Source organism: Pterocles gutturalis, unplaced genomic scaffold (genome assembly GCF_000699245.1).
Source record: "Pterocles gutturalis isolate BGI_N339 unplaced genomic scaffold, ASM69924v1 scaffold18417, whole genome shotgun sequence".
In the NCBI taxonomy this organism is placed as follows: Eukaryota; Metazoa; Chordata; class Aves; order Pterocliformes; family Pteroclidae; genus Pterocles; species Pterocles gutturalis.
Genome location: NW_010113204.1, coordinates 634 through 13067, shown reverse-complemented (window position 1 = coordinate 13067; position 12434 = coordinate 634). Strand labels below are relative to the sequence as shown.

The following is a 12434-nucleotide window of genomic DNA, read 5'->3' as shown; positions in this document are numbered from 1 at the left end:
GAGGAGCTGGGGGAATAAATAAAGGAGAATAGAAGCTGAATTGTTTGAGGAGGGAATCTCTGTTTTAGTTTCTGCCATAGATTAGCGATGATCAATTATTGTGTCAGAAGGAGAAGTGAATATACCCCAGAATCTACATTTAGTTACTTAATCTTCCTGCCTGATGCGTAGCATTTATCATCCACGTTTTTAATGCCACTTACGTTATCATCCCACATTTTTGCAGGGCACGTTTAAGGAGAGAAAAGTCATTCTGATAGGCAACGTCCTGGGCAATAGAATAGCAGAGAAACCCGTCGGGTTCAATTTCTGGCTCTTCAGCTTAAGTAGCGTGAGCCCTGGTCCCATGCAGACAAACTTGTACATCTTGAGATGACAGCCCTGGGGATGAGCCAAGTCCTTGTCTGGAAGGAAAACCTTAATGAACTCCCACCTGTACTGGGTGGGCAGCCCTCAGCAGTGCTGTAAACTGCTTTTTTCCGAGAGCAAGTGGGAGCTAGCATCATCACAGAGCTGTGAAAGATGCAGGCAAATGCCTGTGAGCAGCTGGTATTTGTTTGGTAAGCTCTAGTCGCACCCCCATCCTGTCACCAGCCTTGTTTGGACTCATTTCAGCCATCTTCAGTTTCAGCCTTGCTAAAAACAGATCTGCAGCCCTATTATAGTGGTCACGAGCCAAAAGAGGAACCTGGATGCAGTGAGACTTGTCTCACCTCCATCTTTCTGTAATGAGGTCTTGGAAAGCTGGATGAGAAGATGCCACCAAAGCCTCAAGAGGTACTTGGGAGGGCAGCTTCACAAATGCTTGCTCTGAAGCAGTAAGTTGCTATGTTCCTATCAGACTCTTCCCAGCCATATCTTGGAGCAGCAAAGCCAATGTTTTTATTTCACAACCAGCAGATGGATGGATCTACAGTGTGGATTTGTGACATGTTTTTTACCCTGATGCTTCAGCGAGCGGCACTATCTGAAATGCAAGCCAAACAGGCAGAAAATTTTTGCTCTGCTGTGCTGTGTGCAGACATCTTGCCTAATTTTTGATCTGTCATACCCACAAAGCAGTGAAAAATACGACAGCGGGAGGACACAGGATCAGCCACCAACCAGTGCAGATTGCGTTGAGCAGTGTATCGCAGATGGAAACCTGTTTGACCATGGTTCTTATGCTTGAGGAGAAGCTGAAGACATGTCTGTTTATCCATCGCATGCTCAGCTACCATTTAAAACAGCTGAAATCTCTGTTGGGACTATTTATCTTCAGGGTGGCAATCCCACCCTTGGATGCTCAGGCTGGTTTCCTTGTCCTGTAGCATCACCCCGACCTCCAGAGCCTGTGGTGACCTAAGGCGAGGGCTTAGGACATACCCTGTCAGCAGCAGAGGGGAAAAATAGGACTGGAGAGTCCTTGTACAGTCTGTAAATTGGGTTTTTACATCAGAAGTGTTCTGGAGGATTCTTGAGTTTGTCTCAGAGTCCTTTTCACTGCCTTCAGAAGCCAGTGGGACTGGAAAAGGCTGCCGTCTTTTGTCAGGAGAGTCTGTGTTTGCTTTGTGCAGGAGGGTGATGCCTCTGCAGAGCGGGAGAGTCAAGAGCCGTGCTTTCACACGCAGCTGCTTTTATCCCATTCAAAACACCGATGTTCATCCTGGGCTTTGTGTTGCTTGGTCGTGATCTCTGTAGTTTCGTTTCAGCAAAGCAATTTTCCACAGCGCTCACCTTTAGGCACACAACTAGTGCTTCTGCTTGGAAACAGAACTTGCAGAGAGTTGTTAAATTATGAAAATAAGCCTTTACCACCAGTTTCTCCATAATTTTCCTTTTGTCACTCACGTAGAGTTTTTGTTCCATGTTTGAGCCCAGCGTGGTGTTGCCACGTTGCTTGTGATTTAAATAGAAGAAGCCGGCTGCCAGGAGTAATGCTTGCAGGTATTCCTGCTTTTCTTTATTTGCCTTACAGCAATGCCTGCAGGCCAAAGCAGAGATTGTGCTGGCAGCATGTGAATAGTTAGTTCCTGCCCCTGAAGTCAAAATAGATAAAGGAATTATCATTATCTTCATTGCACAGATAACAGCAGAGAAAGATGGAGTGACTTACCCATGGTCATGCCACGAGTCTCTGGCAGAGCCAGAAAGCAAAGTGTTATTTCTTCTGGTCTGAAGCTTTTACCCCAGTGCCATCCTTTTGTGCGACTAGCTGCTTGCAACAATTCAGATTTTTCCTTAACATCTCCTGGCATAGACGTGCAGGCTGGTAAATGACACAAAATGCATGTCTCCCAGCTCTCTGCCTTTCAAGATTCTTTTTCTTTTTATGACTCGCCTCATGGTGCCCAGCTGCCTTTGTAGAGCCGTGTGTCTGGAAGGATCTCAGGATGTGCTCATCTAACCTGCTTTAAAACCTCCAAAGACAAAGGTGCCACAGGTTCACTGGGTGATTCTTCCTGACGCTTCATTATTTTTGTCCTTCGAAAGCTGTTCCTATATTTAATTCTGTGCCTGTCTTGCCCTAGAGACAGCAACCTTTTACTTATTTGGACACTCATGTTCTCTCTTATTTTTTTCCCCTGGACTGAACAGCTCTCCCTTCTTCCCATCTCTGCTCGTAACTCATACTTTCTCAACTTGTGCTTGTTCTCCAGTTCCCTCTTTCCTGGCGTTGAAAACAAGGCACAGTGCAGAGCCGCCAGCTCCCTCGAGCACTTTTCCTTCTCCCCAAGCACCTGATAAATCACTTCTCTGCCTCCTGGGAAGCCCTGGGTTGAAGCTGCAGCTCTTCCTCACCTTCCAGAGGGGTGTTGCACACTCCCATGTTTCACACTGCAAAGGTTAGCCCTTGGGAAGCTGAAGGCACCCCAGTTTCCCTTGGTGGTATCAAGAGATGTTTTCCCAAGCTCCTGTCGCGTGCTTTGACAGATGCTGAATGTGTGAGTTAGCTTCATTGCAGTGCTTGGAACTGCGATCTTAGGGCGAACAGGACCCATGGTCTCCCTTAAATGCCAAAAAACTGGGCAGGCTGTCTAGGTTGGCAGCAAGGATGAGAGCTGTTAGATTTTGTCTCTGTCTCCCATGTCCTTTAAAACCAGTGGCAGCCTGGGCAGCGTGTCCCCTGATCCAGAAAAGCCACCATCGGTCTGAAACCAAGGGCAGGGTGGGAGTGGGTTTATGGATCACAGGTGTATATAAACCATTTCAGCTCTAGTCACTTGGAGTTTCTACTATTACAGGTTTTTGTTTTAATATAACCTGCCTGATTTATTTTTTTTATTCATTTATTTCAAGCCTTCTGGTCTTCCTTGGGGAACTTGCTTATGGCAAAGGTTTGGACCGTGGTTCTGCAAAGCTGTGGCCACCTCAGGGTCCTGTCAAAGGTGGTGAGCTGGAGCTTTTCTCCCATTTATGAACGCGATGTGAGAGAAGAGCAGTGGCAGGAGGGACCAATTACCATAGGAAATCCCAAACTAGCTGCCGAGGGAGTTAAGGACTTTGTGCATTCTTCCCCCTGCTCTGCTGCACCTCTTCAGGAGCTGTTCTTGAAGTGGAAACAGAAGGGATTTATTTGGCCACCTCTGATTTCACTGAAGTGTTCAGTAATTTGGCTTTAATATTAGAATTCATCAGCAAGACTGATTGGTGTATCATGCAGAGTGGCAGGCTTGGCAGAGAAGGAAATTTCCCACACATCTTAAAAACGGTCGGTGAATTTACCGGGTTTGGAGTTTGATAGCAGCCGGGAGGATGCAGCAAGTCTTGTATGAAGAAAGGAGCCGGTTTAGGAATTAAGAAGGTGAGTGATGGCAGGGCGCAGGGACATGCACATTTCATGCATTTTATTCCATAGCCGTGGTTTTGTTTTGTGTCTAATGGTCCGTGATTTTTAAAAGGAAGCTTTTGCTTAAATGCAAATAAGATATTAGGTTACTAATGATAGGAGAGGCACTGGTAAGCGTGCTGGAAGCTAACCTGATAAATGCACTCAGTAATGAGGATTCTGCTGCAAAATACCGAGCCCTGAGGCTACGATCCAGCAAAGTGCTGACAGCAGTGGTACTACTCCTGCGCTTAAAGTTAAGCATTTTCCCCAAGCGCTTTGATGGATCAGAGTGGAGTCCTTATCACCTTGCTAGGAGAGAATTTGTAATAAGAGTCTTGTGAGTCAATAGTATTTATTCTTAGCCTTCACAACTAAACCACTAATGGAATACAGGGAAATTACAGCTCTTCTGTGGCGTGAAGAAATCTGGCTTTGGTCTTAACCATAAACTGTTCCCCAGCTTTGAGAAGACTTAATATCTTGATTTCCAGAGGCCCTAGAAAGAACAAAAATAGGTATTGCAATTCCCCATGGATCTGCACCCTATAGACAGAGGATATTCCTTCTTGCCTCTGTTCCCTGCTCTGGTAGCTCTTCGTCTTGGGTGCGTCTTGGCGCAAGGCTCTGCTAGAGATAACAGAGAGCCCTGTTCCCGGAGCAAAGCCCACCCTGGTGCCCTCATGTCCTGCTCTGCCTTCCCAGGATGGGGATAAATTACGGCCCAAAAGGAGCTGTCTGTGCAGGACTCGGGGCTGATGCTGCTGTGAGTACAAGTGACTGTATGCTAGGTCTGGCAATTGGAAAGGAGGTTCCTGAATTGGGTGAATTTTGGCCAGTCTTGCCAAGACAATTTTTAATTTTTTAAACAGACTCTAGCTTTATGAAGGGGATTTTGCACCACGATGCCTGTGACTCTGTCTTTGGAGCCCCTGCAGAATATGGATGAGGGTTTGCAATCGTTCAGGTTCAGTACGGAGGATTTCTTGACAACAGAAATGCCAGGATATTTCTCCTTCTGTGCACCCCAACAGCGGGCGTTGCCAGTGGTGACTGCACTTGTTAGTTTGTGCTATCCGCAGATAATCTACCACTAATGCCATTATTCTGATTTACAGCTTCTGTGGCTGGCAGGGGGGTTCCTATCCCCTGCAATTTTCTCTTGGAATATCTCATCCTATTTTCCTAAAGCCCTGTGCCTGCAAGTCACGGGAATCTGCAGGCGGCTTCCCCTCTTTAAGAGCACATATCTCACATCTCTGATTGCCAGGAGCCGAAAGCATGTCTGTTTGACTCTGTAAACAGAAGGCAAATGGCAAGAATTCTTTTTTTCTTTTTTTTTTAAATCACATGCTTTGAAGAGTCTTGCCCAGGATTATGTGGCGGTGATATAGGATAGATCCCATGAGATATTCTGGCTCTGCTGCGTATGGGGTGGTGTGCCCATGAGGAAGGGGAAAGTCATCCTGCCCCAGAAGCTCTGTAATGTGGTGCCTAGATGCTGTGATGTCTTTAGGCGTGGCTGGTAATCCTGCAACGCTATGGTAGCTGTGCCATGGCGTAGCTTTGTTATGCTAAAAGTTTTAGAATTTATTTGATTTTTTATTTTTTGTGGCAAAAGCAGTAATTTTTGAAAATGTTCGTGCAGTCAGCAGTGGGGCATACAGAAAGGAGTGGGGGGGTGAGACGCTGCTCCACCTGCCTGGGTTATCCCCACAAAGGTGGGCACTTCAGTAATCTTAATAACAGTATATTTTATAGATAGATTTTTATAACACAAGTTAATGCGTTGAGGATTTGAGTAGCGATTTTGTACAGTTTTATGGGAGTAGCTAAATATCCTGGAGTGTTCATAAAAGGATTTGCAGCCAGAAGCAATAGGTCCTTAACGGGTGGATCAGTTGATGATAGCTAGTCACTGTTAAACAGGAGAAACTTGGTTTTCTCCTTGCATCCTTCTTCGGGAGATGCTCAGAGAAAAGACAGCCTTGAATCAGGTGAATTGAGCATGCACGCACCCCCCTGCCCCCAGTTTGTGCTGGGGCACTGGAGTTATGGCAGGAACACGGTACAGGGGCACAGAAACTTGTGAAGCCTTAGACCACGGTGGTGCATTGCAGTCCCAGTCTCAACCAGGCTTATCTATGGGGCTGGTACACAGATCTGAAGAAAGAGATTAACCATTACCCCTATGCTAATACGAATTGCATGCAGATTACTTCTGTTATCTCTCTAATGTGAGTATGAATTGAAGGGTTTTTCCTTTTTTTATTATCTTCTAACCAGGAGTGCTTCTCTGTAGTGGGGCTGCTGGTAATTAAAGACACGGGGTTAGTAGTGTCCATGAAACCACAGCATCCATCCTGTTCTGTTCTTTCCTGCTATCTTGGGTCCAAGGATTAGAAGTTTAGAGAGAAATCATCTGAGGAAAGCTTTATCAAAGAAACAATGTGCTCTCCAAGAAGAGAATTAGGTAGTGATTGGGTTTTCACCTTGCACGAACCCAACCCTGTGTCCAGCTGGGAGGCAGAGAGCTCTGGGAGCACCTCGACCCCGTAAGCAGCCTGGGCTCCAAGTCCTGTCCTGCTGTCGAGCTCAGGGAGCTGCATTTAATATTTTAGGAACTGGGTCGGGAACCACCTGAATGATTTTCAGATGAGATAAATCTAGTTGCTTGGGTTAGCCATGGAGTCACGTTACAGAAACGGGGCCCTGCCTTCTGGCCAGGCCACTGAGTGCTCGAGTTGGGTTCCACTCTCGGTGTCACACAACGGGACCTCTTTGGTCTCAAGGCAGCTCAGGTTTCCAAATGGAGGTTGGTAACAGAGCCTGTAAATTGTTCTGAGACCTGGCGTTCACCCCAGGTGTTCGCCCTGGGAGGTGGAAGATGTGAGGAAACACTATATATTCATTGCCAAGGATATTTGGAGATTGTGTTCTCATTTTGATATTTGATGTGTGAAAAGAACCAGCATGAAGTCCCCATCTGCTTAAGGGATACCTTGAAAAATCATTCAAAAGAAAACCATCTCCGTGAATGAATGGTGCTTTAGGATTGAGCACGTCTTTTGCAAGGCTTTTGGATTTAACCCTGGGGCTAAAGTGTACTCCCTTGCACAGCCTGTTGAAATCCCACGTAAGATCTCAGGTAGAATTGAAACAGCATTTAATGCTGCATAGTCCAAAGACCTTTCGCTCCCTGGACTCAGTTTTCAAAAGTACAGACAAGCAAGTTGGGGTCCAACCTGTTGATATCGTTTCTATACAGAAATGCAAAGAGATAGTGCAGTTAAGTCTTTTTTTTTTTTTTCTTCTGAAACAGTATTTCTGTTTTAACTAATGTACGTTATCTTGGTAAAAATGAACCCACTGCTTGCTGCTGCCTGCAATTACCCATGCCTTGAGTGTGACTCGGTGAATAACGCAGGTCTTGCTCAAATCTCTGAAGTTACCAAAGGCCGGAGAAAAAAAAAGTCAATAACGTCATTAATTAGAAACCAAGTGAAAAAATCGCAGTATGCCAGCGTTTTGAAGTGGAACCAGAATTACTTGTCTTGTGGTTACTCTTCTGATACGTTTCATTTTCTTCAGTTAAACCTGGCTATGTAAGCGCATTAATGACAGTGTAACTGGTTATATATGATGACAGGTGAAGGTATTGATTTAATCACAAGCATGAATTTAATTTCTAAATCTTCTGGCATAAATTCAGACTGCAAAAGAAATGTGGCATCACATGGAGAGAGGAACCCCAAGGTACATTGTGAGGTCTGAAGTGGTAGTATTTGGACACACAGGAATGTAATCACAGTAAAAGAAGTTGCAAACACATGAAAAGCACATGGAAATCCACAGCATGGGTGTCTACAAAAGGTGATGGCTCTATCTGTAGACATCTATGTCATAGATGTTGATGGCAGCAGCAGAATCTTCCTCTTTGATGCCTCAGTTGTCTTTGGAAAGGGACCTGAAGCCCAGGTACCTGGAGAGCCGAAGGAAGGAGAGGTGCCGGCCCCTTTGCCCATGTAAATCGGTGTCTCCTCCTGGGCTACGCTGGGGCGCTCCCAGTGAGGATCTGTCCCGGCAGAAGTTGCAGTTGGATGGAAGGTCCTGGGCTGGTGGCTTGGGTTCTGCACCGAGGGTGAAGGCAGTTAGGGGTTTTTTGCTTAGAAGTGGAAAAATTCCCTGGCTGTGGAGCTAAGGGTGAGATGGGGAGCCATTAGCTGTGTTTTCTGCCAGAGTGATAAATACCAAGGCAAAAGTAATTGCGCTGGAGAGAGCATTAGATAGACCATGAGATGTAGAAACTGGATTATTTGTTTTATCCTGGTGCAGTGGTCATTCACCTGATAACATCAGTTTCTCTTAAAATGTAATTACCATTTTATTCCCATGAGCATCGTTTTATGTTAGATGTTAGTGGGACACAGCGCAGTATTTTTACAAATACTGGGCTTGGTGCTTAGATGGCTAATTCAGCGCTAATGTCATTTTCAAAGGTTACAGAGGAAGAATGTCCTAAAAGGTCTATTCCTCATGAAATCATCTCCTGGAGTTATTCAGATGTGGCTAATGATGCATCTGCTGCAGAGACTTTCATTTATTTATTTAGTATTTCCCCTTATTCTTCTTCGGAAATGTTAGAAACAGAATACAAAAAGGTAGAATCCGTTTTCTGTGCTTTTATTTGCTTCCTGATTAATTTTGGTCTCAGGGAAGCAGAAATGTACATCAGCAATTTCACACCTTGTTACATCTTCTGTTTGCTTCCATCACACGCATGGCTGTTCCCGCGAATGGCGAACATAAACATAAATGATGTAATATCCCTCTTTGATTTTGAATCTTTTGCTAAAAAATTAATGCATATGTGCCGATTGCTTGTAAAGCAGCGTGTAAACAATTTGCGATGTACATCTGCCCTTTGTGGTGTCGAGGCAGGGATTTGGCCAAGATTTCTCCCTGCTTACATACAAAACGTGGGAGGTTACAGCTTTATATGTCTTAACATAATTTTTTGCATGTTTTACTCCAAATGGAAGTTCTCAATGGCCAGGTTTTGTCTATTAAGAGGATGCTGCCCTTGCAGAAGCAGTGACCTTTGAAAAGCAAGTCTCAAGTAATCCTTTTATTTTCCCGAGATCATATAGCACAGTATCCAGTTGCAGGCTTTTAAGATGGAATGATTGCAGGCTTTGTCCGCTTGCCCGGCTTGGATTACGTTTTGTTTGACAAAGAAAACTCAAAAATACTGATACCTTCCTTCCTTCGGTTCAGAGCATCGCAATCTCCGTGCGTTGAGGATGCAGAGTAGTTGCGATATCATCCCAGCACCGCTGGGATTTATTGAATTTACTTAATTGGCCTTTATCTCATGGTTACACTTTAACGCTTCTTTTGAAGGAGATTCAAAAAGGATACAGTTACTCCTTTTCTAATTTACTTTGAGGGTTGGGTTACTCATTTTCTTATCTCCCCTTGTTTCCCCGGTAGAGCAGAGCATTCTGCAGAGCCACGATTAAATGTCTCAGAGACTTGCAGGGGGAGAGGTTTAAGTCCACGGAGGGAGCTGTTAACAAGCAAAGCTTTCAGCTCCCTGCTTTTCAAGGAGGATGCTCTGTTTTAGGGGAGGAGGGAGTCTGACGGGTGCTTTTGGATGGCCAGTGGTGCATTTTATGTTGTACTGGGCTGACACACGTGAAGAGGGGAGCTCAACTGCCCTGGACCTCCCAGGGAAGGATTTTGCAGCAGAGTCCAGGAGCTCTTGCATCATTCTCTTGTTTTTAAAGCACTTGTGAGCCTCGGTCCTAGAAACATTTCAGGAAACCTCAGTAAAGCACGTGAAAAGTCCATTATTTGGTCAGGTAGTCTTGGCACTGGGAATTGCACGGTTTTCACCTTCCTGAGAGACATTTGATACCTGGGAGGGCTGAGGTCTCCCCTCGCTGCGCTTCTCAGGTTTGCTTTTGCTAATAGGAGTTTGAAGAAGTTTAATGCTCAGCTCTGATTTTCTCCATCCTGCCAGACCTCTGCTGCCAGCTCTGCAAGCCTGTGATCGGCCCTGCAGGGCTTTGGGGGCATTGGAGAGCCATCCCCGAGGGGCACGGGTCCTTTTTCTGAGTACTTTGGTGTCTCCATCCCCTGTAGCACCCAAATGGCTCATGATGGGAAGTGACCAGTATCCTCTATCTAGGTAGGGTTGTAGAATCGCCTGTTACTTGGCACCACCACCCCACAGTGAGACTTGTTTTCCGATGCCTGGGAAAACCATGTGTCTCCCTTTGCATTAGAAGAGAAGTTCATCCTATTTGAATGGAGTTTGCTTCTCACTGTCTCCTCTCTGGGCTGACACATCTCACCCTACATGTGTGCGATGGACCGGGTATCTCATGTGCACAACTCAACTTGCCGTGCACATGCGTGCACGACGCATATTTGGGCACCTGGATTAATTAGCGGACAATCGTATATCAAATTGGAAGTTTTGAGTTTAGATTGGTTTTAGCTTTCAGATAGCCCAAGACGTTGTGGAGGACATCAGCCAAGGGGAAGGTGACTTTTGAGGATGAAAAATTGTTGGTGATGGCCGTGTGGTGCCTACATAAATAACGTGATCGTCTGTCAAATCAAGGTGGTTTTCGCTTGCTCGGTGGAGCGGTTGTGAGCGTGATGGTGGATGCACAGCTAAAAAGCGAGCGTTGTCTGGGCAGCTTAATGCCAGCTCTCCAGCAGAAAACAGTATGGAAATGACCCAACACCTTTCAGGATCCTCTGAGAGCCGAGTGGGCGAGAGATGAGTAAACCGGAGTGAGAAAAACGGAGGCTGAAAAGAGATGGAGATGCAGGAACTTGCTTTAAAAGAGAAAGCTTGCTGCTAGCCTTCGGTCCAGGGATAATCATCTGGAGCTCTTCCATTCATCTTTTTGGCTGAAGATCAGACCTGGCAAAATTAATTTGTTTGTTGTCTTTATTTTATTTAATTAGGAGGGGTTTTTTTTTAGTATTGTGATAATTTGCTAGGTCTGCATATAGTAGAACTTTTTTATAGTTGCAAATACATTTTGAAAGAGAAAATGTGATGATTTGCTACTGGCTTTTGCACCCCATTCCCCGTATGGGCACCAAGGTCTTTGCCATGGCTCTCCCCAGTCCCTCTGTAGTCCCAGCCGAGAGCTGGCCTGTCTGGAGGGCGAGTCGAAGACCCTGGGTGAGGCATGGGCTGGTTTTTCCTCTGGAAAGGCTGCTCCCAGCCCTGTAAATTAGGGACTGTGAATTTCTCCTGTCCCTTTTTCTTTTCACTCACTGTTGTTTCCCAGTCTCAGGCATGAAATACCTGGGGTGTTACGGTTGCATCGCCTGTAGCAACTTTTGCTGGGGAGCTGGCAGGGCTGATAACAACCACAACTTGAGCAGTCTCTGCCGATATCGGGCTGAAAACAAAGGATCAAGCCTGTGTCTGACGCACGTGTGTGCTGCAAAGGGCAGATAACCTTTCGGAGCTGCGTCTGAAGAAAGGAATCAGAGCTGCTATAGCCGCTTTCATTCTGCAGCTTCCCCAAGCACACTGCAAACTTCAGAATGTGATCGCCATTAAAATCTTTACAGTTGCCATTTACGAGGAATTAGCATCACTGTGCGAGCCGCAGCGCCCCAGCCATGTTTGCAGAGAGCAGTTGGATTGTAAAGGTTGTGATGGGCTCGCTGCCCTCTTCAGCACATCTCCGAGATGTCCAGGCTTGAACGACTGCACAAGCCAAAAAAATAAATAGTTAAGGGGTCTACATAAGCTAAGGTCTTCCATACATGCTAAAACACATAACTTCAAAGCAGCTGAAGGAAGGCAATATGCAATTAATGTGTAGTTTTGTTGTGGTAGCGTAGCCCCCGTTTGAAGAGGCAAGGTGTGGGGCTGGTGTGTTTGAAAAGTGGTGTCTGAAGTGCTGCTCTGGGTTCACAGTGTTACTCTGCTCGGGTGGGCGATGCTGCTCAGATCCTCAGCTGCTGCAAATCGGTGCAAGTCCGGTTGTTAAAAGTGGGTGAATACCACCGAGGTGGAAACGGACCCCACTGATGTGCAGGAGCTGAGGATCGCCGTAGGAGGAGGTGATGGCGAGTTTGGCTTGGGCAAGGACAGACCCTCTCACTAACCATGGTTTTTGTCTCTTCTGTTTTTCTCCTGTCTTGCAGCACCTTCTCCAGTCAGTAGTGTGAAAAAAGGGAAGATAACTAAAAATAGCATCTCCCTTTCCTGGCAGGAACCAGATCGACCCAACGGCATCATCCTGGAATACGAAATCAAATATTTTGAAAAGGTGTGACGGACTGATTGCTGAGCATCCCAAGTACCTTCTCTTTACTGTCCTCTTCTTTTAGTTATAGTTCTCCAAGTCACTGAAGGGAATGGAGTGATTTTATACATAAATCAATGTCAAATTGATTTTGCAGTAAATGGTTAGGAAGACTTGAAATGAGGGTGTTGTTTTCCATTAGTGTGCCACTTCTCTTGAACAAATACATTAAATCTGCGTGTCAGATTCCTCTCCGGCCTTATCACATTAAGATAGAACCTGATTATTTGTTAAAAATAGGCGAGTTTGGGGATGGAGCATCTGTATCTTCCTGGAAA

General features: G+C 45.6%; 1 protein-coding gene across 1 annotated transcript in view; it reads left to right on the top strand.

Annotated features, from left to right (window-relative positions):
• Positions 1-12120, top strand: part of LOC104462463 (ephrin type-A receptor 5-like) — a gene marked incomplete at both ends in the record, with an annotated part of 109028 nt that extends 96908 nt beyond the window's left edge. Inside the window, one exon of the mRNA XM_010074398.1 lies at positions 11996-12120. Within this exon, the coding sequence (XP_010072700.1) occupies positions 11996-12120 (125 nt within the window). The remainder of the gene's footprint in view (positions 1-11995) is intronic.
• Positions 12121-12434: the final 314 nt, after the last annotated feature.